This window comes from Miniopterus natalensis, chromosome 6 (assembly GCF_054644295.1).
Source record: "Miniopterus natalensis isolate mMinNat1 chromosome 6, mMinNat1.hap1, whole genome shotgun sequence".
In the NCBI taxonomy this organism is placed as follows: domain Eukaryota; kingdom Metazoa; phylum Chordata; class Mammalia; order Chiroptera; family Miniopteridae; genus Miniopterus; species Miniopterus natalensis.
The window spans coordinates 27,894,983-27,921,857 of NC_142086.1; the positions used below are offsets into that span (position 1 = coordinate 27,894,983).

Below are 26,875 nucleotides of genomic sequence, written 5' to 3' on the forward strand. Positions count from 1 at the left end.
AACATACAGGAACCCCGATGTAAGCAGTTCCATCTGATTTCACAATCCCATATTCTTTCCATTATGCTCTGCTTCTTGCCATCCCCAAGATGCCAGCAAAATGGTTGAGAAAAGCACATTTAAAAATAACAATCCATTCAAACAAGTTTCTACACATAAATAATGCATGAAAACAAAACATCTTTACTGAATAGACCAATTACTGAAAAAGCCAGTGAGCTGTGAATTCACGTTATTCAGATTTTTGTGTAATTCTGGGTACCCAGAATTAACTGTACCGATATTAATAAATGGGACATTAGTCCAGATATAAAAATAAGCTATACAAATTGCCTAGCACGATACTTGACATAGTAGGTGCTTCCTGTGTGTTTGTTGATTAATAAAGCTAAATCAGGATTCTTCCTTTCCTATGTATGCCTTTTTTAAAGGTCCTAAGTAGATACAACATAATGATTTGCTGGACTCTGGAGTCACACTGCCCAAGTTAGGACCTGGCTATGTGATTTTCTAGTACTATGATGACCTTCATCAAGTTACTTAATAGCAACAAGGCTCAGTTTCCTCCTCTGCAAAATGGGGATAAATAACTTTGTGAAGACTAAATGAGTTAATCAAAGGAAAGCATTTAGAAAAGATTTACATTGCTAAGTACTGAATAAATGAAAGCTGTCATTATTACTATTATTTCTTCTTGAATCAGAGTAATTTTGATTAGCTATCTCGATATCATGGTAAATGATCAAGACCAAAACCAATTTTTTTCCTTGAGGCCTTTTGAAGTTTCTTTATATAAACAAAACATCCTCCTTTCCACCATTCAAACAGGAAAATAAACAGGTCTGTGGAGACTAAGTTATTTCTAAACAGCACCCAATTATGTAAAATAAGCAATTTTTGGTATGTAAGATTAATAATGAATGATTAAGAAAATAAGGAGTTGGCTGGGGGAAGGTAGTGTGTGTTGGGGGAAGGCAGTAGGTAGAATAGGCTGCTATTTACACTTGGCCATTTCCTGCTAACTTAATTAAGTAAATAATTGCAATTTCTCTCTCTAGCATGGACACATCCTTACCAAGATCCACCACAATTTCAACCAGCTTAAACCCAAGAAAAACTGACTGAGGTCACCACATAGAAAAACAAAGAAGAATCTACTTCTCAGGGCCAACTGCACTGTATTTGTATCCATAGAGACTAGACAACAGAGAATCATAGAATTCTAAAGCGGGAAGTCCCGGGACCTCACAGATCATCTAGTCCCAGGCCCAAATCCTGCAGTCAGGGATCTGTTAAGGGATGAGGGACAGGGTAGAGGTCAATGGAAAGAACCTCTGATCATTGTTCAATCATAAATGACCTTGTGGGGCAAACCTAACCCAATATCCTCATTTTATAAGTGACAACCCAGAGCCTGGCTAATTAAATGCAGAGCAGGGATCAGAAGCCAAGTTTCCTGATTCCCAGTTTATCTCTCTCTCATACTCCTGAAGGCTGCCATTCTATGGCTATGTTAGTCACTGGTAAACAATACATTAGGCTGTGTTAAACTGACAACTAAGCAGTTTTGGTCCTTGCAAAACCATCAGGCATTATGTCACTGCCGGCACTTTATGAAAAGAGTAGGGCATCATTATTTGGTATAAACAAAAGCAACTTTCCATTCCTTTTTTCTTTTTTCTGGTAACCTGCAAATCTCAAACCACTGTTACTATTACAAAATTTTTATTTTCCTCAGTATGCACCTCTGGGCCAAGCACACATGCATTAAAAATTTGCCAAGAGAAACAATGAAGTGACTGATAATACAAAGTATAAGAGTATCATGAAATCCATCTTTGTTTTCTTCCTGTAGATACTTAATTACTTCTCATTACTGATCATTTTGTGGTTGCTGGAAGAAGGGCAAAGAAACCCCACCACTGTAAACACGAGGAGACACACTCCTGAGTAGACCAGAGGTCTGCACATGATGGGTCTGTCCACAAATCCAACGAGCATGCCTGCAAGAATGTTGATGCTACTTATCCCAGCCCACAAAGAGGATTGGTAGTCTCAGAAAAACTCTAATCACTTTAAAAAGAATAAACACAGTATAAAAATGTCCCAGGTCATATTTTTTAAAAAATCACTTATAAATATCATCATTGGCAAGCAACTTGTGCTCGCTCTCCTGGCAGATTTCACCTAACCTGCTTTAAGAGTGGGTGGGGCAAGGGAAGCTAGGATGTATAGAGTTCCATTCAGTTTTCTGCATCAGTTCAGAGTTGCCTTGAACTCAAAGGGTATGACTTAAAAGCAAACCTTAGCAACTACCCTGCTAAATAAAGCTTACATTACCTTGGAATTCTGGAAGGCATACAATGGTTAAAATTAATGGTGGCAGAGAAATACTTATTAATCAGCAGCAGAATACAAGATGATTCTTGTCAGCAGGCTACTGTTCCACATATGAATATGCAGATAAGAGGAAAGCACAGGAATGCATAATATAAATCATAAAAATAAACTTACATTTCTAGGAAACTAAAAGAAGAACCAAATATATTTTATGCCTCTTTTAAACTAGACTTTTGTTAGATTTTTATAGAAACATGAATCTGTAGGTATGATAAATCTACAGTTTTCCAAAAATGGCTGCAGTTAACTTCACATCCTTCTGAAATGTGACCTTGCAACTCCTTCCATCAAGAGGTGGAATCTATTCCCCCACTTCCTTTTTCAAAATTATTAATTATTTTGAGAGATAGAGGGAGAGAAACATTGATTCGTTGTTCCACTTATTTATGCATTCATTGTTGATTCTTGTATGTGCCCTGACTGGGGATCAAACCCACAATCTTGGAGTATCAGTATGATGCTCTAACCAACTGAGCTACCTGGCTGGGACCTATTTCCCTACTTCTTGAATTGGGGTTAACCTTGTAATGTTCTTTCACCAAAAGAAATGAGACCCTGGCCCGGCTGGGAGTGGCTCAGGGGTTGAGCATCAACCTAGGATCCTAGAAGATCGAGGTTTGATTCCCTGTCAGGACACATGCCCAGGTTGCTGGCTCAATCCCCAGATGGGACGTGCAGGAAGCAGTCCATCAATGACGACTCTCTCATCATTGATGTTTCTATCTCTCTCTCTCTCTCTGAAATAAATAAAGACATATTAACAAAACAAAAACAAAAGAGAGGCCCTGGAATTTCTGCTCTCAGATTCTTAGAATGCTGCCCTGAGACCACCATGTGGGAAAAAACCTGGTCTGGCCTACCAGAGGTTCAGAACCCTTGTAGAGCAGACATGAGATAATCCAGCTGTGTTTCCTAGCCCAACTAGCTGACAGCCAGGTATGAGTAAGCCCATCTTAGACCACCCAGTCCAGCTGAGCTGCAAGATGACTCAGAATCTTGAGCCATTGTTGTTTAGGCTCTACCTAAGTTTTGGGTAGGTCACGACGTAGAAGGAGCAAATCAGTCACCTTGTGGAATACTTACCATGTAGGAAGCACCAGGTTTGATACCCACAAGAGACATAAATGAAGATTAATAATGCTGAATAGAAGACATGGATAGCCCTGTCCTTCACATCTGTTTAAAATATATCTAATCTATGTTAACAACCTTCCATTATTCCTATAAGAGCAAGGGTCTTTCTGGAGTATTCAAGACAATCTAGTGGAGTGAGAGAAAATAATCAGATAACTTTTTTTTTTTTTTTAAATATGTCTTTATGGATTTTAGAGAGAGAAAGGGAGAGGGAGAGAGAGAGAGAAACATCAATGATGAGAGAGTCATTGATCGGCTGCCACATACATGGCCTCCACTGGGGATCGAGCCCACAACCTGGGCATGTGCCCTGACTGGGAATCGAACAGCGATCTCCAGGTTCATAGGTCGATGCTCAACAGCTGAGCCACACCAGCTGGGCCAGATAACTTACTTTTAATTAATATTTTTTCCTTTTGATTCTTCAAATATTTTCATAAGGCACATTACATACATGGTTTCATAAAGTATGTATCATATATTATATCTAATAGTATATGGACATTATTTATAAATACATAAATACATACATTATAGGGTTTTCTACAGTTTTATCTCCCACCTATCCTCAACCTTGCACCCCTACACAAAATATACTTCTTCTATGCCTCGCTTTTTTCAGATAAATGAATCCTTCCTTAGCTACCTAGGGAAGAGTCTGTGATAGCTACTGTCACAGATCACTGTTCATCTGTACAGTTATTGATAACAGCACGGCGACAAGCGCTTTCAGACAGGGTATCTGTAACAGTTATTTGTCTTTTGCAGTAGAGCATGTTGGCATTACAGTATGATTTTTAAAAGTGCAGGCTCTGGAGCCAGGTTGCCTGGATTCAAATCCCAGTTCTACCACTTATTAGCTGTGCAACTTTCAGTTAAGTAATCTGTGTTTCCACTTTTTTGCTGTAAAGGGAGATAACAATATTCCCTACCTCACATGTTTGGTGTGAGACCGGAATGAGTTAATACTTGTCAAATGCTTAGAAGGACGCCTGGCCCCATGGTACGTGTTCAGAAGTATTAGCATCATCATGACCAACCCCGCCCACTACCATCATCACTTCCATCACTGTTTTTCTATCTCCCATGTCTAATAGAGTAAATGTTTGATGGAGGGAAGTGAGAAGAGCATGAGTTGTAAAGCAAATACATTATGTGACTTGATAAAATTTTGACAGTGACTGTTTTAAATTTCTCCAGAAGGATACAATAACTTCAAGGCAAAGTGGCTCACTAGTATCAGTTGACAGCTGCTGTGTTACTGACAAATAGAACATGTAAATAATAAGCATATAAGACAATAAATGCCTTCAAGTTCTGCTTTTACAGCCTGATAATGGTGAGGCTATAAAGCAATTCTCTGCTGAAAATTATTACTGGGGTTTTTTTCCTGAAGCACTGTTGTTTTAACTATAATCTCTCCCCTGGTGGAAATCATCAGACACAGGTTTACTGCATATCCACATGTAGCCCTTAGATTTCTATGGATTTCCTATAGGATGCAGACTCACAAATCCGTCTCTTCTAAATACACTACTGATAACCTATGCTAGAAGTAAGGCACAGTGGCAAAAATTGTTATACATCATAGGGGAGAGAGGTCACAGAGATCCTCTCCCCTTCCCATCCCCATCACTTCGCAGATCAGGATACTGGGTCCAGAGAGGGTCAGTGTCTTGAGTCCCACAGCTGATCGAATTCTTTTCCTTTGACTTCTGTATAGTTTAGTGCACTTCTCATGACTCCAGTTTTAAAAACTATTTCCATAAACCTTTCGAGTAAATGTGTGTCATTTGTATGAAGGTTAGAAAGAAAGCCACATCATAAATAACCAACGTAGTGCATGACACACAGTGGGCTTCCAACAAATGCTTGTTGAAGGATGAGGAGAAGGTGAGCGAAGGCCTCGCCGGCCAGCTGTGAAGTCCTCAAGACCTGACACTCAGGTTTTTCAGTGGTGCCAGCAAACTGAGGCTGGTGAGAAGAATCACTTCTTAAACAGAGAACCCAGCAGAGACACAGAGTCATTCTTTTAATAGTGCTTCCCGTAATCATGCATCACGTCATTTAGTAACAGAGTAATCAAATAAGCTTGCTTTTCTTCCTGAGTTTTCCCCCAAACTACAAAGGTAATATAGATTCACTGTAAAACTTTTAAGAATAAAGATAAATTAATAATAATATTAATAATAATAATAATGTTTTTTGAATGCTAATTTTGTACCACACATGTTGCAAACATTTGACATGTATTGACATCTAATCCTCACAGCAACTTTAGGTTACGAACATACTACACTACTATTATCCCCACTTTATAGATGAGAAAACTGAAGCACAGAAGTATTAACTAACTTGCCCTAAGTTTTGTAGCCAATTACTAACTAATAGAGTAGGTATTTGAACTCAGGCAGTGTGGTTCCAGAGACCATGGTTTTAACCACTCCTTTATAGTGTCACTGTTCCAGCTTTGGCTTCCAAAATAAATTTTTAAAAAACTGATTTAAAAATTGATAAATTTAACCAAATTAAAATTTAAAACTCTATACTATAAAAGATACAGTAAAGTGAAAATGCAAGATACAGACTAGAAAAGATAACAACAAAAAATTTAATCAACAAAAGAGTAATTTATAGAATATGTAACTAATTCCTATAAACCTGTAAGAAAAAGATAACCAATACAAAAAAAAATAATGGGCAAAGACCATGAAAACAAGCAGTTTATAAAGAAACCCAAGTGGCCTCCCAACATAGAAAAGGATGCTCTCCTCACTAATAATTACAGGATGCAAGTAAAAATTTTCACTTATCAAACTTGGAAAAAAGGTAAATTCAATAATAGCAAATGTCGATCACAATATGGAGCAATGAGAACTCCCATACTCTCTTATAAATGGCACTCCATTTAGGAGAGCAATAATCCCTAATAATGTTGAGAAAACGCATATTCCATGTTCCAAAAATTACACTCCTATGCCCTAAAGAATATCCTGTAGAGAAATGAATGTACAAGAAAAAAAATGTACAAGAGTGTTCACAGCAGCATTTTTTCCTAATACTGAAAAAATGTAAACTATTTAAATTTCCATGAACAGTAAAACAACTAAATGGTAGACTATTCATATAATGAAATACTATATAGCTATCAAAATATATTAACTAAAGTAAAATGGAACAAGGAAGAATATATGATGAAAAAGCATGTTTCAGAAAGATGTAATCAATATGCTAGTTATACAAGGTTTAGAAATATGCAAAGCAATACTAAATATTGTTCAGTAACATGTATACATGTTTTAAAAAGTATAAAACATGCATAGGGATGACACTCCAAATTAAAGATTATTTCTGGGGTGGAAGGGTAGAGAGTAGGTTAAAGAAGAGATACATAAGGGGCTTCAACTGTAACTATAATATTTCACTTAAAAAATGTTTTCTAGTGTATATAGTAAATTAAGATTTTACAAATTTGTATGGTAGCACATAGTGGATCATTGTATTTTCCATACTTTTCTGTATGCTTGAGTTTTTTCAGATTTTTAAAGAAATACTATTAAAAACTAAAAGCAACACATTCATGATGATTAAAGTTTCACGATTTGTAGGGATGAGTAAAATTAATAATCTGTACATTATTGAAGCAGGCCAGAAGCTTAATTGACATTGTCTCTTTTCATTAGAAACCTCAAAGGTAGAACAATTTTTCTTGCTATTATAAATTATTTTGGATAATTATATAATCAGATGTAGAGTTAATGTGTGCCTCAAATATTATTTTATACTATTTCTATAATGACAAACCACTATAGGCAGTAGTGCCCATACTTTGGAGATGAGGGTCCTAAATATAACTCTTTGACTTATCCAAGGATAGATCTGGAATTTTAGCAGAAGGTCAGAGATACAGCCAAGGACCAAGCCCTCATTCCTTTAATATTAGACTTTGCCATCACAACAAAATAACCCAAAGTATTTTGTAGCAGTAATTCTGATGCTTCTACTTAATGGACCAAAGGCTAAGAAAATTAAAAATTAAAAAAAAAATCCAAATGAAATACTATAATGTGAATCTGCAGAGAGTTAGAACAATTAGCATATTTACTGTTTTACAATTATTTTAAGCATGTCTTAAGTAAGCACTTAGGGCATGGTTGGAGGTATGACCTGGGACCCCGAGGTTGAATGTTTGGCAGATGAACTTCAAATACAGTCTGTTTACCCATGGATATAAGTGGCTTAATCAAAGCAAAACACATTTTCTAAAATGTTGATTTTAAAAACAGAAATGTAAATAAGACTTGTGATTTATGAATCTGCTAATGCTGTTGTTCTCTGCTATAGACGTCAGAAAGGTCATGAGTCTTTGGCTGCAGTAAATATAAGAGTGCAGACTTGTTAAAGCAGTAATAGGTGCCCTTACTAAAAATTCCACTTTCATTAAGTTAAAACTTGTCATCTTTCTTTCCAGTCCTTAAAGAATGCGTTCCAGAAGCAGTGACACAGAGGGCTCAGCCCTAAAGCAATTTCCAAGACACAGTAAAGACCACAGTTTCCAAGGGCCTAAACACATGAAGCAGAGACAGCAAGCCAAAGACCCCATCAATGAGTCAGATGAGATCCTTCTACATCCTACGTCACACAGTGGTAATGGCCACCAAGGAGAAGACCTCTCAAGAGACGACCTATTATTTCTTCTAAGCATTCTGGAGGGAGAACTGCAGGTCAGCTGAGTTCAAATTATTCCCATCATGCTTCAAGGGGGAGCCTGTTTGTGAATTTGGTGTGTATACTGCCCCAGAAATATATGATCTATAGTTCATACTTGTCTGTACATGAAAGAAAGTGTAACTACACACACACACAATTCTCTTTTGCCAAGTTGAAGGGCAATTAATCACATCTAAAAGGGCTGCCGTATGACATGCAATTGGCATGCATGTTGTGAAAGGTCACATCCTCTGTCCAAGCTGCTCACAAGCTTCAGTGCACAGGCACGTATAGGTAACAATAATGCCAGATGACTTCTGGATTGGTTTAAATAACAATAGGTGCTTTGTACCCAATGTGAACTGGCTCTTAGACTTGCCCTGGCATCATTAACCTACATAAAAAAACTAAAAACAGCTGCTACACATATAGGAGACTCTTATTCCCTCCCCCTGAAAGTGCAAATGCCAGTCCATTGAGGGGTATCATATTATCTGCTTGTCAAACACAATAAAAAATGTAGGGTCTCCCAATGTTGTATAGTGATCACTTTTTAAAACATTATTAATATGTAATTAGATTGTAAGAAGGATGAAGGGGCATAGTTTTGGTACCTTTTCTAAAAGGTGCTGTAACTAAACATAACTTGTTTATGTTTGAAAGAGAAATAAAAAACACTCAACTCCAATAAGACATCACTTTTTGGAGACTGCTGGTAGATAAAGCAGCTTTCTGAAATGCCTTTTGTTGCTACAGGCTCGAGATGAAGTCATAAGCATTTTAAAGGCTGAAAAAATGGACTTGGCGTTGCTGGAAGCTCAGTATGGGTTTGTCACTCCAAAAAAGGTGTTAGAGGCTCTTCAGCGAGATGCTTTTCAAGCCAAATCTGCCCCTTGGCAGGAGGATATCTATGAGAAACCAATGAATGAGGTATGTATCGTATCAGGGGTGTGCACCTGGGAGGTGGAAGTTCACCAGCTAGCTCAGTGCTAGGCCTGGCAGTTAAACATGACATATAACTCCTTTATGATTACTTAAAGTTATTCTAAGACATTTCAAATCTACCCAAAGCAGATAAATACTACATGTTCTACAGGAAAGAAAAAGAGAATAAATCATGGACAGGATGTTTTCACTAGGTTTGCTTCTTGACATCAGACTGAAACCTAACAAATGCAAGAGAATTTCTCTCTCTTTCTCTCTCTCTGAAACTTAACAAATTTGAGAGAATCTCTTTCTCTCACACACACATATGGATGTGAACTTCTTTTGGGGAACTTGAATGCTATTCAGGTTTTGATAAAACACAGATAAAGTCTACCCTCACCGGTGTGGGTCAGTTGGTTGGAACGTCATCCTGTACATCAAAAGGTCATGGGTTCAATTCCTGGTGAGGGCACATACCCAGAGTGTGGGTTCCATCCCCAGTCTAGGTGTGTGCGGGAGGGAACAGATCAACGTTTCACTCTCACATTTCTCACCCAACCCCACCATCCCTCCCTAAAATAATTTAAAAAGCACGTCCTGCCAGCCAGAGTGGCTGAGTGGTTGAGCATCAACCCATGAGCCAAGAGGTCACTGGTTCGATTCCCATAGAGGCACATGCCTGAGTTGCAGGTCAATCCCCAGTAGGGGATGTGCAGGAGGCAGCCGATGGATGTTTCTCTCTCATCCATGTTTCCATCTCTCTATCCCTCTCCCTGCCTCTCTAAAATCAATAAAAACATATATTAAAAAAATACAAAAGCATGTCCTCGGGTGAGGATTAAAAAAACAACAACAAAGTTCAACCGTAGAGGTTAATTTCTTTGAAAACACTGAGGTATTAATGTCACAGAAATTTGCAGCATGAATAGAAATAATCTGAAGATCTGTCCAAGAAATAAGAGTTTAGAAAGCATATATCTTAGATGAGCGCATATTCTCCTTTTCCTTCCAAAGTTTAATGACAGCAAAGACCTCTCCCCTACCACACGTGCCCAACAATGACAACAGCAAGAAGGGGAGCAGTCCCAGCAGAGCCACCACTGCACAAAGTTGCAGTGCTGCTTGCTCTTCTACTTGCTGACATTTCCGAAACTCTTTGGCATCCTTATTTTATTCTTCTATTTTCCTCTGAAACCTCAATGGAAAATTTCGTAATTTTTCATTTTTATAAAAAGGAAACAACTAGGAGCATGCGTTAAAGCTGGAGAGAGTGAAAGCAAGTTTTGGACAAATTTCCCCCACATAAGTTCTGGCAGCCTACCTCAGGACTGACCTCCAATGTCCTTGCTATTCTCATCTTGGGTGTCTCATGAGAGAAAGACTACTGTCTTGCCAAATTGTGAAAGAGTTTGGTCATATGGATCTGCTTCTCTGAGGGGGTGAGGATGAGACCACCCAAAGTCTGTTAACTTGTGCTTTAATCCAAATTTTAAACAAGAGGAGCTGAAGCTGCAAGTCAATAGTGTTAAAACTGTATCCTGGCTCCCAAAATAATGACTGTGAAGCAGCACTAGGCACAATTCCCCAAAGCATACGAGCACAAATGCAAATTAATGATACTGAACATATCCTGACAAAGCTCCACAAATGACACAACCCCTCAACACTTCAGTGTGAAATGAAACAAAATGTTTCCAAACGTATGCTGAAATCAGTAGGAAAAACTTTTGTTACAAAATAATTCAACAGCACACATGCAAAACTGGAAAACACCCTGACCCTCTACAAATACTTATCCCTAAAAATCATCCATAATTTAGCCCAGCTTTACAAATTCAACTTTCTTTAATTACTCCAACAAATACCCCTACACATGTGCACTCAAGTACACACGTGTGAGCGCATGTGCGCACACACACACTTTTTTTACATTCCCACCTCCATCATTTGCCCACTTTCTTCTCTTGCCTCTGACTTTTCCCTTACAGATTTATTTCTCCTCAGCTATCAGTCTATCCAGTTCCTGGAGGCCCACACAGCCCAGTAGTCTACTCTCTTCCTGTATCTAATGGGAGGTAACAGGCGAGAGGAAGATATCCAGAGAATAAATAGTAATTCTGACAAGAATTCCCTAAGTCGAGCTAAAAAACAGACAGGACAGTGTTCCTTCCCAGCAGGCCACCTGCGACTGTGCCCTCGTTACATCAGAATGAACGTGTGCACACTAAAAGAAGAATCTTTTGCTTTCCCCAATAGGGGGGTAAGCTTCCCCCCTCCATCCTTTATTTTCTTCACAATGTTCTTTTTGAAAAATGTACATATCTCAACCATGTCTAGGGTAAACTAAAAAGGATTTATCTATTCTTAAGGCAAAATAACTTAGAAAAACAAACAGCTCTCAGTTACATCACCTGATAGAAACCTGATTTAAGCTAAGAAATGCCTTGGATCCAGAACAAAGGAAGACGATGGGGAGAGGGAGTCACTGGGGTGTCGGGGCGGGGGGGAAGACGCAGGAGAACCAGAGTCCAGGACAGTTTTAACCCCCTGCTGCTTTCCTACCTGGGGTTCCATGTGAGAAGTTATCTTTAAAAAAATACTTGTGTTAATGGCCTAACATATTCTTAGTTCTTCTAAAAAATGATATTAAGAAAAGTGTAAGAACATAAAATAATCTGCATACTTTATTAGCTTTACCTTACGGCAATCTTTAGAATACTTAATTTTAAACAACATATAATTAGCTTTAGAGTTTCATTTTATTCATTTATTTCACATTTATTGGAGAGCTTATATATAACTACAGTTGTGGTTCTGGTAATCAGGGTGTTTACTGTCTAGGAGAGTGACAAACAGCATGATCACACAAGTGTACAGTTACACATGTATTAACTTCTGTGGCTAAAACCATGAAGCACTATGAGAGGGCACAATGGGAGATCAAACTTAGATTTAAGAATTGGGAAAGTCAGGATCCAGAAAATGAGTAGGTGTTAGGAAGAACATAGAGGAATTCCATCTCCAGCAACACTGTGGCCACATATCCAGTGAAATTATATCACTAACAAATGTATAAAAAGTTTAGATAAACTGTCTAACACATTCTTCAATACATGGAAGAGCTTACATGGAAGCAAGAGAAATTCTGAAGCTAGGAATTAAAAGGGAAATTTATATAGACTAGTTTCTAGAAGGCTCCGTATATTTTAAACCTTTCTCCTCTCAATCTACAAACTTCCATTGCTGGGAACCAAAGAACACATTCATTTTGGAATATCACCTCTGGCCTTTCCCCTTCATTTGACCTTGGCTGGGTGAGCTGGCACAGTGGCCAGTACAAGCATTTCTGGAAGCCTTTCGTACACCAAGATGGTTCGCAATACTTGCCTATACATGGAAGTGACTGAAACCAGCTGGACCTTCCTTTAACAGGACCCCCAAAATGTTCATAGCCTCTCCAAAACTACCTGCCATGAAAGCAAATATGATACTGGTTAAGTAAAAAAGACAGGTATCTTAACTGATTACAATTAAAATGCATTATTTTGAAATTTTACTAAATAGATGACTAGATGAACACACTGCTGGGGCCCTGGCAGGGCCTTGGAAGATGTCTGTGCAAGAGAAGGACCCTAAAACCTTCATGGTAAACCCTCTCCTCCCTCCCTCCCTCTCTCTCTCTCTCTTGAGCATATGTGTACATTTTTAGAAAGGAAGACATGACCATGTGTGTAGGCACACTCTGAAGGGACAGAGGTGGGATCAAAGATCTAAGAGAGATTCATGGACAAAGCAAGGACTGGAAGGAGGCAAAAAGGGATAGAGCAAAGAAGTTCATACAGGTGAGGTGGTTAAGAATGTAGAAGAATATATAGGTAAGTTAAGAGAAACAGAAAAGATAGAGCATTTACACTTGATGGACTCTATTTAGTCAAGTAGGGACAAAATTAAGAAGGTAATGAGTGCTTAGGTATACTGTTCAGACAGACTAGCATGGGCTTCAAATAGGGTGCCCTGAGGAAAGAGGAAGGCTGCTGGCCAGGCACAGGGGAAGAGCCACCTGGAAGGTCCAGCAAATCTGAAAATCACCCAGAATGCTGCCAAGATTGAAGGCAGAAAGGAAGATTATAGAGGGAGTGGCCTGAAGTTCAGCTGATGACCAAGATGAGAATGAGAAGACTTCCACCATGAAGGACAATGCCAATAAGGAAGAGTTTTCAGAAGGCACTGGCAGTAGTCCAGATTCTGAGATATCAAGGCATGAAAGAATGAGCAGTCTCTATAAAATAGAGATTCCAGTGTTACCCAGGAAAAGCAGGTTTCAATAAAGACAAGGAAGAAGGAAGGATATTTTATTTTATAAACAGTATATTTGGTTATCTTTGATCTAATAAAATGGCCAAACAATTTCTCTGCTCTGTAAAGGACAATCTTCAAAGAGCCAATGGAAAAGAACAAATAGAACCAAACCATAGCACAGAAAGAAGATCAAACCTAAAATCTGGGTCGTCTGTGACTCTGCAGGTATTAGAACAAAGGTCGTTACTCATTTTTAAACATATACTACACAACCATCTCTTAAAGCAAAAAGATGGAACACCTTTCTGTTCTTCATTCTCTCTGACCATAGGAGAATCACCAGAAATCCAACCTAATGAAACATCTTTCATCCTAGGCAAGGAGTGGGATTGTCTGAGGGGCTGGGAACAGGCCATGACATCAGGGAGGTTAAAACGATAAGCAGGAAGCTCGTCATCGCACAGTAAACATTAAGGAGCCATCTTTTCAGTCTTTCTATCCGACACTCCCTGGAATGACTGACTACTCTTCCGGTCTTCCTCCCCAGGCTTCATTCAATCCATAAGCGGGGTCAGATAAAGAGGGGAGTGGCTCTCTGATAGTCCCTTAGTACTTGACACACCACCTTACACTGCTCCTAATTGTTTCGTGCCTGTGCATCTTATCTTCCTGGTGAAAATATAAGCACTGAGACTTCAAACTTCTCATGCATTCCCCATGGCAACTATCACAGTAGCCCATACTGCATAACAGCACTTAAATACCTGTTGCCTTGTGAAAACTATGACCCTAGAACTGACCTAAGAAATCTAGTCCAACCACTTAATTTATAAATGAGAAACCTATAATACAGAATGGCTAAATGACTTGATCAAGCTCACACACACAGGTAGTGAGAAATAAAATGAGTTCAGGGAGGTTTGGGTTCATCATTCGACCTGTCAGGAATGAAGACTAAACTGAAAACCACTGACGTATTTCCTAAAAGGCATTTTGGGCATGGAGAAATGAAGGCACAAAATTAAACTTCAGGTCTCAGTACTGAAGAAAACAATCCTGAATCACTGGTATGTTCTAAGAACTTCCCAAAGTCCATTGTGGCTAAAGGTATGGAGAATGGAGAGGAAGTGTCAGGACACTAGTGGTGAAAGACTTTCTGGCTCTGGATAGGAGAGTGGAGGAATCCCATTGGTGGAGAGATCATGCGGTCACTGATGAGGACAGGCTGGAAGGGGATGAGGCTGAAGGGAGGCCACTTAAAAGGTCATGTAATAAATGGAGGACAATGATTGTTTCCAGCCTTCCTTCCTTGTCCCTTCAAACGAACAACAAACAAACAATATAAGGAGAAAAAAATTGCAATGGAAAACAACAGTAGATTAAATAAGTCTTGTATTTTCTCTCTTCGGGCCAAATCAGTTTAATACCCATATCCATATAATTACAGGATATCTAAGGAAAGAGATTTTTCTTGCATTTAAGAAGCTTCCCACCCTGGCTAGTGGGACCCAGTGGTTAGAACGTCATCCCTCCCATTAAAGTATATCGGGTTTGATTTTGGTCAAGGGCATGTACCTGGGTTGCAGGTTCGATCCCTGGCCCTTGTTGGGGCATGTGCCAGAGAAAAACAATTGATGTAACACATCAATGTTTCTTTCTCTCTCCCCCCCTCCCTCCCTGTCTTCCATTCTCTCTAAAAACCAATGGGGAAAAAAATATCCTCTGGGTATTAGTAAATGTTTTCCTAAGTCAACTAACAACTTCCCTGAATGAAGGCTGATCCTATCACCATTTCACTGTCAAATTCCAAAAGCAGTTCATTTGAATTTCCGTTACAATTTACTCTAATGACCCGGGACACAATTAAACACTACAATCTTCCCCTCAGAAGATGCTCATTAGTTAACAGTGACTCTGCCAGCAGGCAATACAACTTAGCGACTTCAGCTTCCACAAAAAAACTGGTTACATTTATTAAAAATCATCAACACCCATGTAGTATAATGAAGTAGTTTGTGTATGTTAAAGCACCATTATAAACCAATATTAGAAACCCAATCTAAGGATTTAGAGGTCTGAGACAATTAGTTAGGTTCTGTAGCTGACAAACCTTTGGTCTATTCTTTTTCTGGAATGGCTTGGCTATGTTGTGCCTTGCATTCCTACTCAAGTATGTGCTTTTAAAAAAAATATGTTTTATTTTTAATTGATTTTAGAGAGGGAGAGGAAGGGAGAGAGAGAAACATTCATGAGAGCCTGACTAGTGTGGCTCAGTGGTTGAGTGTCAACCCATGAACCAGGAGGTCATGGTTCGATTCCCGGTCAGGGCACCTGCCTGGGTTTCGGGCTCAATCCCCAGTAGGGAGTGTGCAGGAAGCAGTGGATTGATGTTACTCTCTCATTGATGTTTCTTTTCTTCTTTTCTTTTCTTTTCTTTCTTTTCTTTTCTTCTCCCCTCCTCTCCCCTCTTCTCTCCTCCTCTCCCCTCCCCTCCTCTCCCCCCCTCCTCTCCCCTCCCCCCTCTCCTCTCCTCTCTCCTCTCCTCTCTCCTCTCCTTTCTCCTTTCCTTTTTTTTAAAAATATGTTTTTATTGATTTCAGAGAGAGGAAGGGAGAGGGAGAGATAGAAACATCAATGATGACAGAGAATCACAGATTGGCTGCCTCCCTACCGGGGATTGAGCCCACAACCTGGGCATGTGCCCTGACTGGAAATCATCCAGCAACCCCTCAGTGCATGAGTCAATGCTCAACCACTGAGTCACCCCAGCTGGGCTCACGTATGTGCTTTTTAGGGCTGTAGGATTTCACTGGCTTCTAATTCAGTCACAAATTTTCAATCTTTCATCATAAAGGCAAAAGGTAAAATCAACCAATATTATCAGTTATACTACCTAGTATTTAACAAACTAGAAAGCCACATGCTTTCAAAATTATGTTCTTAATTGGATCTCAGTTTATCACTGGCCAAAGACCCTGAGCCACATTTGTTTTAATCAACCTCTTTTCTTTTTTGATTCCTTGCTTGCTTATTTTGTTTTCAATCTGTAAACATATACTGGGCACCTATTATAAGTCACTCTATAAGAGGCTAATGTGTTAAGAAAAATAAAATGTAGGCCCTACCTTCCAGGGGTTCACAATCTAGTAGGGGAGACACATACATAAATCAGGCATAGGGTGATAGTTCTATAACAAACAAGTAGGCCATGGAAACCAGAAGGGATTTGAGGCTTACATTTGGTCACATTCACACTACATACCACACAAAGTTGATTAACAAACGTTTAAATACTCAAACACCTTGATGCATAATTCAAAGAAAAAACACCCCAATAAATTCAATAAAAAGGAGAAAAAAGCACACAAGGAAAAAGAGACTAGGGGATCCAAGAGGCATCCACTGGTAGAGTACTACAGGAAGGATGGGGCAGGAGAGACCACCAGGGCAGCTGAATCAAACATTAGGCATATCATTCCTCTGATACAGTTTCTCTACAGAGAGAAGGAGATGTTAGAAAGGGGGTAGAGGGTAACTGCTCTGATATCTACAGAGGCATCAATTATTCTCTCTGGGAAAAACATAATGACAGGAAAAATATTATATTTGTGTTGAAATGCATCAAAAAGTAGCAATGAACAAGAGGAATGTTAAAACTAAACAAGGAAATCAGAACTCACTGCTGAATTGGTCAAAACTTGGACATTTCTAAAAGTATAAAAGATGGCAGTATTATTATTAATGATTTGTAGTTAACAGAATATAAATTATTCTTTTGCAGTTGGACAAAGTTGTGGAAAAACATAAAGAATCTCACAGACGAATCCTGGAACAGCTTTTAATGGTAGAAAAATCTCATAGGCAAACCATACTGGAGTTGGAGGAAGAAAAGAGAAAACATAAAGAATACATGAAGAAGAGTGATGAATTCATAAGCTTACTAGAACAGGAATGTGAAAGGTAAGGCTACTTTGGACAAGACAACGAACCATACTGCATGCTTACCAACATCTCACTGAAGGCTGGGTACGGTACCAGGGATACAAGGACAAAAGGGTGAATACGACACAGCCTCTGTCTAAAAGATCTCATGGTCCAGGGTGACGACAAAGATGTGTTTGAAGACACTCTAAGTACAATGCAAGAATAACCAGGTGTAGTAAGGACTGTGGAAACATAAATGTTGGACACCTATTCTGCAAGGAATTGTCCTGCAAAAGTTGCGCAGAGGAGGTGACGGGTTTAGACCCTATGCAAACAAGAATGAAAACTATATACAAGGCAGGGGCAGAAACAAGGGTCACATCAGACAGTTATGAAAACAGTATGGGGCTGGCCAGGCAGCTGAGTTGGTTAGAACATCGTCCAGATATGCCAAGTTTGATGGTGCGATCTCAGGTCAGGGCACAGACAAGAAACCACCAATGAATGCATAAATAATTGCAACAACAAATTGATGTTTCTGTCTGTCCCTCTCTCAAATCAATCAATTTTAAAAAATTAAAATTAAAAAAGAAAGCCATATGGGTCCTGAGGGAACTCAAGCTTTGCACATAGCTACAGGACAAAATGGAATTGCAGGATGAGAAAAGGAAAGGCTAGCCACAAAAACTGGATTTTATACTGTTGGTAAGGAGCAAATGAAAAATTGTAAGAAGGGAAATGAATTGACCAGGTATGTTTTCTTAAAGAACCATTAAGGCAATAGGGAGGAAAGACAGGAGGAGGGTATTTTTTCCCAATGGCTATGAGGTTAGAGAGGATGGAGTGTAAATAAGAAATATTTACGATGTATAGTTAATTTGAATTAGTGACTAACAAGACTGGAGAGCAGAATAAAGGGAGTTACTGAGAAGTACTCGCTATTCACCAAGGTATGGAATACAGGAATGGGACACAGCTTTTTGTCGCTGAAGGATTTTGGTAGGGGAGGATGGTTGAAAAAGTGGAGGTGTGGATAGAAGATGAGTTCTGTTTTAGACATGTGGAGTGTGAGCTACCCAGTGTATTCCAGCATTTAGTGGGGAGGACAGTATGTCTAAAGACAATCCACAGTTGAAAATACACGACTGGAAAAGGATGGGCTAGTGATGTGACTTTGCAGCTGGTGACAGCCAAAGCTTCGGGTGTTGGTGTGGTGAGGAGAGAGGATTCTGAGAAAAGAACTCTAGAAAACACCAATGTTTGGTGGTCTTCTGGAGGAAAAGAGGTTAAGAAAGGAAGCTAAGAAAGAATGGAGAAGGGTTAGAAGAACCAGAAGAGAAAGAAAGCAAAGAAACCAAGCAAGGAAAGACTTTCAAGAAAGACTAAGCAGCTGAATAACAGCAAATAACACAGAAGGATGATAAAATGTCCGAAAATTTGGCAACAAGGAAGAAAAGTGAGGGACTTGCACCCTTTCAATAGAACAGGGAGGGAAGAAGCCAATCACTATGCTTTGAAGAATAAATAAGACATGAGGACATAGAAACTGAAAATGTGAACTAGTATTTTGAGAAACTTGGCTGCAAAAATGGAGATTGGTTGGTAAATATTTTATTACCATATGGAGGGCAGGTTATTTTGCTCCACCCTTATCTCCCTGTTCTGAATCCATGTAGAAAGTATGGGATCCGTATTAAATGAAAGGACAACTGGCCCTCTACTGCAAAGAGAAAATAACCAACCTTTGCAATGTCACATTTTTACTGGATCATCATTTCACTTGTTCATGTATAGTTGGATGGATTACAGAGCCAATGATGCTGAATTCTAACAATTACAAAGTATAGGAAAAAAATTACTTGTGAGCTCCCTTTTCTAAAACACCAGTAGTCTCAACTGCTTTATTTAACTACTTACAATTCATATTTTAGATAGGTAACTGAAGTTACATAATAGCTAGGCTAATGGCACACTTTTACGTCTTTTCAATGTACTTCATGGTAGACACTTGGTCAGAGTGCCAAAGAATCCATGGCCCTCACCCCAGTTTCATTTTCCACATTCACCAGGTTTGTCCTCTACTTACTGCATAGATTGGGATCTTGTTACTCTGCCCCTCATGAACTTGAAATATCTTCAGGGGCAGATTAAAGGAGCATAAGAAGTCTGGCACCAAGGGAAGATTTGACTCAAACATCATAACATAAGATTTGTTATTCAATGAGACAATGTCACATTAAATAGTATTTCAAACCCTTGTGGTTTGGCACCCATGGCCTCATTTGGCCTCCACATTTATTTGGCACTAAGTTGCTGAACACCAATGTTTCCTTTCATCTTTCATTATTATGAACATTTATTGACCATGGTCAGAGTGCTGCCTAACATAGAACAGAGAGGTATTGGCTGTCCCTGCCCAGGGGGCTTACCACATTAATGGAGAAGGCAAACATACATATTTAGGGTAGGAACATGGAGGGCTGTTGGTGGTATAGTTCTAATATTTGCTGTTATATCTTTACTATCTTCTGGAGGAAGGCTGAAAAGTGTTATCCAGAAGTAATACTGTAACCGTGGGAGGCAGATGGTGAAGATGATTTAAACCAATAGAGAGCAAAGAGGAATGCTGAGAAATGGGAACAAAATATCAGTGTGAATAAAGGCTATGGGTTAAAGGAAAAGAAAAATAGTGAGATGAAAATAAATTGTACACCATGGAATCAATGTATTAAGAATGGTATTTCTAGCCCACCCGGTGTGGCTCAGCGGTTGAGCATTGACCTGTGATCCAGGAGATCACCGCTCGATTCCCGGTCAGGGCACTTGCCCAGGTTGAGGGCTCAATCCCCAGTGTGGGGGGGAGGGGGAGTGCAGGAGGCAGCCAATCAATGACTCTCTTATCATTGATGTTTCTATCTCTCTCTCTCCCTCTCCTTTTCTCTGAAATCAATAAATACATTAAAAAAAAAAAAAAAAAAAGCTTTTAAAAAAATGTAAGGGAAAAAAAAGGTATTTCTAGTCCTGGCTAGTGCGGCTCAGTTGGTTGAGCATCGTCCTGTGCACTGAAAAGTTACCTGATCTATGTTTCTCTCTCTCTCTCCCCCTTCTCACTTCCTCTCTCTCTAAAAAATAAATAAAAACGTTATTTAAAAGAATGGTATTTCCAAATGCATCTAAGGGGGTTAAGAGGAAAAATTTAAAAGATCGTATTTCTTAGTCTTATGGAACACAAAGTGACTTTGTTTTGAAGAATAATGAAAGTGAACATACTATTACCAAAAAAAGGGAAAAAATGGCTGGACTCTCATCTTCTGTTTAGCCATTCATTAGATATGAGAATACTAACCTATTTCTGTTTCCAAAGGAATAGCTTCCAGATGGAACACTTTGGGCGTGAGAATGTTAAACCTATTCTCAACTCATGATACACAGATAATTCTACCCCTGCTCCCCCTGTATAACATCATAACTCCCTTATTTTCGCACTGTTGATGCACTGGCCTTCCCTGCTTTCATGCCTTCAGCCGGGAGACTATGGGCTTCATAAGGCATAACTCATTCCCACCTGCATTAAGGCCACCTGCATCAAGGTACTAAATGAACACCACCTAAAGAAACAGGAAGTGGGGGAGACTAAGAATTTCACCTAAGTATACACAGAGGAGGTGTTTATACAATAAGGTGAAATGCCATTCACATGTCTCATTTTTGAACGACAGATGTCAAGACAGGCATCATCATGGAGTCCCTCTAACTTTAGTGAGAGTACTTTGTTTCTCAAGCACAGAGCCACCCCCCACAAAAGCAAGACTAATTTGTCTTAAGGGGTCAAAGAATAACGTTTACTTCCTTCCTCAAACAAAGTGATGTAAACCACTCCCAAATCTGTGACCCTCTACTGAGAAACAAAGAAAGATATCACCCCCATAAAAGGGGGTTGGGTGATGACAGCTATAAAGGACTATCTGATGGAAGCTCTGAAAAACACTATGAAAGTTTAGCACTTGTATGTTAAGTGTTGGATAATATCTACTTGGAAAGAATATAAAAAATAAAAAATACATGATTGAGATAGTTAATTTAAAACCTTAGATTTCAAAGTAAGGCTCAACTTCTGTGTTTTCTTTGGAGAATTCGTTTTATGTGGAAAATCCTAAAGGAGACTGATGTCACACATTGAGTTGAGGCCAAAATGTTTGCCAAGTGATGTCTTCGTTGTAATCAGTAAACAATTGGCTTTCCCACTGAGGGACTGAGGGACAGGGATCAGCTCAGGAAACCCTGCTCCCAAGCATGTTAATGCAATGTTTCCTTTGCTGTAATCTGTGTGGTTTGGTCTGTCCATGAGATAAAATATCCCCATTTCATGACAACTTTCTGTTCACTGACCAGCTCCAATGTGTGGATATGTGTGTCACCAATGACTTGAATTATGTACTTGGAAGAATTACAAGTGGAGTCTATGTGAAAGGTTTTGTACAAAAGCAATGCCAGTAATTTTTGGCCTTTCTGGATGGCTTCACAGGAAAGCCAAAACAAAAATCACTTTTAGTCAGTGCAATTTTGCAAAATTTTCCCATAAGTGAAATGCCAATTTTGTCTGTACTTTCATAAAGTTTGCATATTTTTTTTCCTTTTTCAGTTCAATGGGGTAAAAGGCTGTGAAGAAGAAAAAAAGTTTTCCTTTTTTGAAACCATACATTCTTTTAAAAAATACTAAAACAAACCATATATACAAACTATATATATTTACTGCATTTTTGACCTTGAAATAATCACTAAAGTGGGAAGCAAGTATTGTTATGGCAACTCTGTATAAAAATGTGGCTTCAAACATGGATTTTTTTAAAGCGTTAAATTACTTTTCATAACATCTTGGCCAACTAGGTTAGCACTGATAGTTCTATTCTACAAAGCAGGAGTTCAAATGGTAGCTTTTCAAAAGCCACATAATGAGGAAGGAATCACAGGCAGAATTAATTTCTTGTTCCTCTTTTACCTAGGGGTGACTAGAGAGAGTGCTGGCTCTGGGGGTAGAGAAGTCTTTTAAAGTTACCAGGGATCCAGCTTCAAGGGTTGTTGGCTTGACCACACCTTGGGCTAAGTCCTATTCAGGTTTTAGGAAAGAACAAAGCACTTCTACCTCTCTCTTGGCTGAAACACTTTGTAAAGGAAGATTTCCATCATCAACCCTTCTCTGCTATGACAGGCCTGTTTCCCAGATTGATATCAGACAGGTGACTAAAACAATGAACAATATTTGACACTCCTGTTGAGTGAGTACAGGTGACCCTTGAATAATGCATGGGTTAGGAGCACCAACCCCTGTACTGTTGAAAATTTGCATATAACTTTTGATTCCCCCCAAACTTAACTACAGTTATCCTTCAGTATCCATAGGGATTAGTTCCAAGACCCGCCTCCCCCCCCCCCCCCCCCCCCGGTCCCCAGCCACCCCACAGATACCAAAATATGCAGATGCTCAAGTACCTTACATAAAATGGCATAGAAAAATGCATATAGTTGCCCCTCTGTATCCATGGATTCCCAACCACAGATGAAAAATACAGTTTTCGATCCATGGTTGAATTTGCAATTACAAAACCAGGTATTTATTGAAAAAATTTGCATAAAAGTGGACCCAAACTGTTCAAACCTGTGTTTAAGAGTCAATCATATATTGAATAACTTTCAAAGACATCTCTCCAAAGGCTTCAGATACTCCCTTGAAATATATATATATACACACACACACACACATATATATGAATGAGTATATTAATTTATTTACTTAGTTTAAATAACTAGTTAATTAGCTAGTTAGTGCTGCTTGCCATTCATTCATTGATTCAATCACTCAAAAATAAAACTAAAAACACCCCTGCTACATGCCAGGTCCTGTGCTAGATAACTAAGTGAAGGAGGTAGATGTGGTTTCCACCTACACAAAATCCCAACTAGTTTGTGTATATGTGAAACAGAGACACCACTGAAGCGTTTAAGACTTAATACTAACTCTTCTAAGGCACTTATGTAATCATGCTGGGTAGATTTTAAAAGGGCAGTATTATGGTAAAAGAACATTACATGAAATGCACGTGAAAACAGAACATTCAGTAGAAATCAATAAACACATTAAACTAGAGTACTAGAGAATTCAATATCTTGCAATATTATCTTTAGGATTTTTAGTTTCTTTGATCTTAAATCTCAGCTTTTAAGAATATCCCACAAAGCATAACATAGCGGGCATAATGTTTTTAAAAATAAATAAGTCTACTTCTTAAAAATCATATTTGGAAGGCCAGCAGTTTTAAATTTCATGCACACTATTGTTGTAGAATACATTGTACTCAAATGCAATCATTTCCTTTCAGTTTTCTGGCAAAGAGTTATGTGTAATACATATTCTTGAGATTATGTCTTGCAAGTAGTGAAATGGATGCCAGATCTCCATTTGACCTTTGTTATGGATATACAGTTCTTTGTCAGAAAAATATAGAGACCTACCACAAACACATATTTTGGTATAATTCTATAGAGAATCACAACATGATCAGCCTATATTTCACATACCCCAGACCTCATACAGGTTCTGGGCAGGGATGCAGAGAGATTAATACCTCCTGAGAATACCAAAAAGCCATTTAGGACGGTACACCATGACTTAACTTTCAACAGATGTCACAAAACCATACCCTTGTAACTGCACAATTCAGCGGTTTCCATACAACACTATTTAATTATAGAGGTCAAAATTCGGATACAGTGATGATGCAATTTGATTGCTTTTCCTTCCCAGAAAGCTGAGCTAAGTTTTACAAGTAATTTTGCATGTGTATTTGGATGCACAATTAGTGAATTTACTGTTTACAAAAGAATACTACAAATATTAAAAAGCAGTCTAAAAGGAAACATAAGCACACTGAGGGATGAACCAGAAACTTAGAGATAGGGGACTGGGGTCTGCAGACCATATTTGCAGCTAACGTGTAACTTGGGTAAATCCCAATTCTCCAATCTTATGTATAAAACAAATGGGACAGGCTATATGATTTCTATGTCTCTTTCAGGTCTAAAAATCAGTGATTTGATTATATGATTGTTATGAATAAGTACTTTTTACTTCAAGCCTATGATTTTAATCCATGCTATCAAAAGAAGTCAGTGAGAATGACAGCACCTCCACCAACTTAAAATCCAATCTGTATTTTCATTCTTTTCCTTTTTTTTTTTTTTTTTTTTTTTTACAAATTGAGTGCTTTAAAAAAAAAAAAATTGATTGATTTGAGAGAAAGAGAAACACCAATTTGTTGTTCCACTTATTTTATGCATTCCTTGGTTGTTAACCTGACCAGGATCAAACCTGAAACCTTGAAGTATGGGGACGACACTCTAATCAACTGAGCTACTCAGCCAGGGCTGTATTTTCATTCTTTATTTTTAATTTTTTTTTTCTTTACTGATTTGAGAGAGACAGAAACAGAGACAGAGAGAAAGAGAGAGAGAGAGAGAACAAAACATCGATGTGAGAGAGAAACATGATTGGTTGCCTCCTGCAAGTGCTCTGACTGGGGATCGAACTCACAACCTGGGTATGTGCCCTGACCAGGAACTGAACCCATCACCTTTTGGTGCATAGGACAATGCTCCAACGAACTGAGCCACACTGGCCAGGGCATCATTCTTAAAGGATATCTAGATTTAGGTATCCCCTTCTGCTTCTCGAATGTCACATATTCAAAACTGAACTTAATATCATCTTTGCAAATCCAGGTCAATTTACAATGCTTTTATTCCTGTTAATGCCACCACAAGGAATCAAACTATTAGGTAACCATAAAAAATTACCTAGATCTCTGAATTCCAAATGCAAACTAGAAAAGACCAAGCAATCTAGACCAACCCTCTAATTTTTTATTGCAAAAAGTGAGGCCCATTAGGTCTCAGCTAAAAAATTTCCAAATCTAGCTGCTAAACAGTCGTACAGCCAGACTAGGAGCTGGCTCTCCTGATAATATATTTGGTGCTCTTCTCCCTAGAATCATTACCAAGTGCTCAAGCCTTGTGCTTCGTGTTGTGGGAGGTCTAGAAGAAATGTCAGACATAATTACAATATACAGTAGTTGAAGAGAGAAGACCCTCATAAAAATAATCTGTAGATGGAAGATTCAATGAGGATTCAGGTGTTCATACCATGGTACTGACACCACTGTTGCAACATTATGGAAGGTGAGGCAAAAAGGACATTAAGAACTGTAATTATCCAATATCCAGCTCAGCCCTAGGAAAATGAAGGACATACATGAAGCACTGGATAAATACATCTAACCAGCTCACAGCTACCAGTAGTTTATCAGTCCTTTAAAACAGGAAGCCAAAGACTGAATGTGGAAAGGCAACCTCAAAACTTCTGTTCCATCTGATTATAAAATATAAAGAGGAAAAGAGTCATTAAACCATATAAAAATGGAAATTCTTGCCTCATAAATGGAAATCAAGGTGGAACAGAAATAGACTATATCCTGAATTTGCAACTTGCAGGTAAACTTTCCTGGCAAGTGTATTATTCCCTCATGAGAATTTGAAGCCAAACAGCTTTGGCCGGTCATGAGGATGGAGATGCCTGGCATAAATGGGGAGTAAATATCACCTCCCAGAGAGGCCTTTCCTTGGAAAGGGGTAGGGTATTGGAATTAAAAGCACAGACTCACAGAACAAGAGTTTGAACCATGTTCCCATCTGCTCATCTGATCCCACTAGCTATCTGTAAGTCTCAGTTTCCACATCTGTTAAAAAAATGATATGGATCTCAGGTTCTTGTGATTACTAAATTATGTACTGCATAGAAAGTGCTAAGTATGGTGTCTGACACATAGGAAGCACTCAGTAAGCATTTGCGACTTTCTTCAAATTTGCCTTTCTGCAAAGTAGGTTATTTTTTACATACCCCGTGTCACTCCACTGGGCATTTTTAGGATTGCCAAGAAGGCATTTAATTAGATTCTTATGGGGGTTGCTAAGGATGGTAAGTAAGAGCTTTCAAGGGGCATACACTTCAGTGTGGAGCAAAGAGACACAAAAGCAAGTGGAATGCTGTGTTGCAGGTACAATGACAACAGAAAAGTTCCCCTTTTGGAAATCATTCTACTTAAAGAGAAATATTAATATAATGGTATTATGAAGAGCACAATCTACCACATATACAAAATGAAGACTCACCCAATGGGGTGGTTTTTAAGTGCACCAAAAGACTCCACTTGCTTTCTGGCCTGACACTGTCGCAAGATCCCTACACTAATCACATCTGCTTGCCTAAAGTGATTGTGAAAAATCAAGTATTCTCACTTTTTGATAAGTGTGCTTACTTTTCACAGTTCCTTCTGCAAAGTCAAAAGCATGGAAATACAGTTTGTTGAATAAGTGACGGAAATGTAGGAAAAGTTGTTACATTTTAATCTATTATTTTCCATTAATATTT

At 38.7% G+C, this 26,875-nt stretch overlaps 2 protein-coding genes across 2 annotated transcripts in view; one reads left to right on the forward strand and one right to left on the reverse strand.

The window, feature by feature from the left end:
• Positions 1-26,875, reverse strand: part of CMSS1 (cms1 ribosomal small subunit homolog) — a 342,712-nt gene that overhangs the window by 216,532 nt on the left and 99,305 nt on the right. The window lies entirely within an intron of this gene.
• On the forward strand, positions 9,040-17,478 carry LOC148092868 (filamin A-interacting protein 1-like). Its single transcript, XM_087818124.1, has 2 exons — positions 9,040-9,174; positions 17,252-17,478. Exons 1-2 carry the CDS (start codon positions 9,040-9,042, stop codon positions 17,432-17,434), a joined length of 318 nt encoding a protein of 105 aa, XP_087674250.1. The 3' UTR covers positions 17,435-17,478.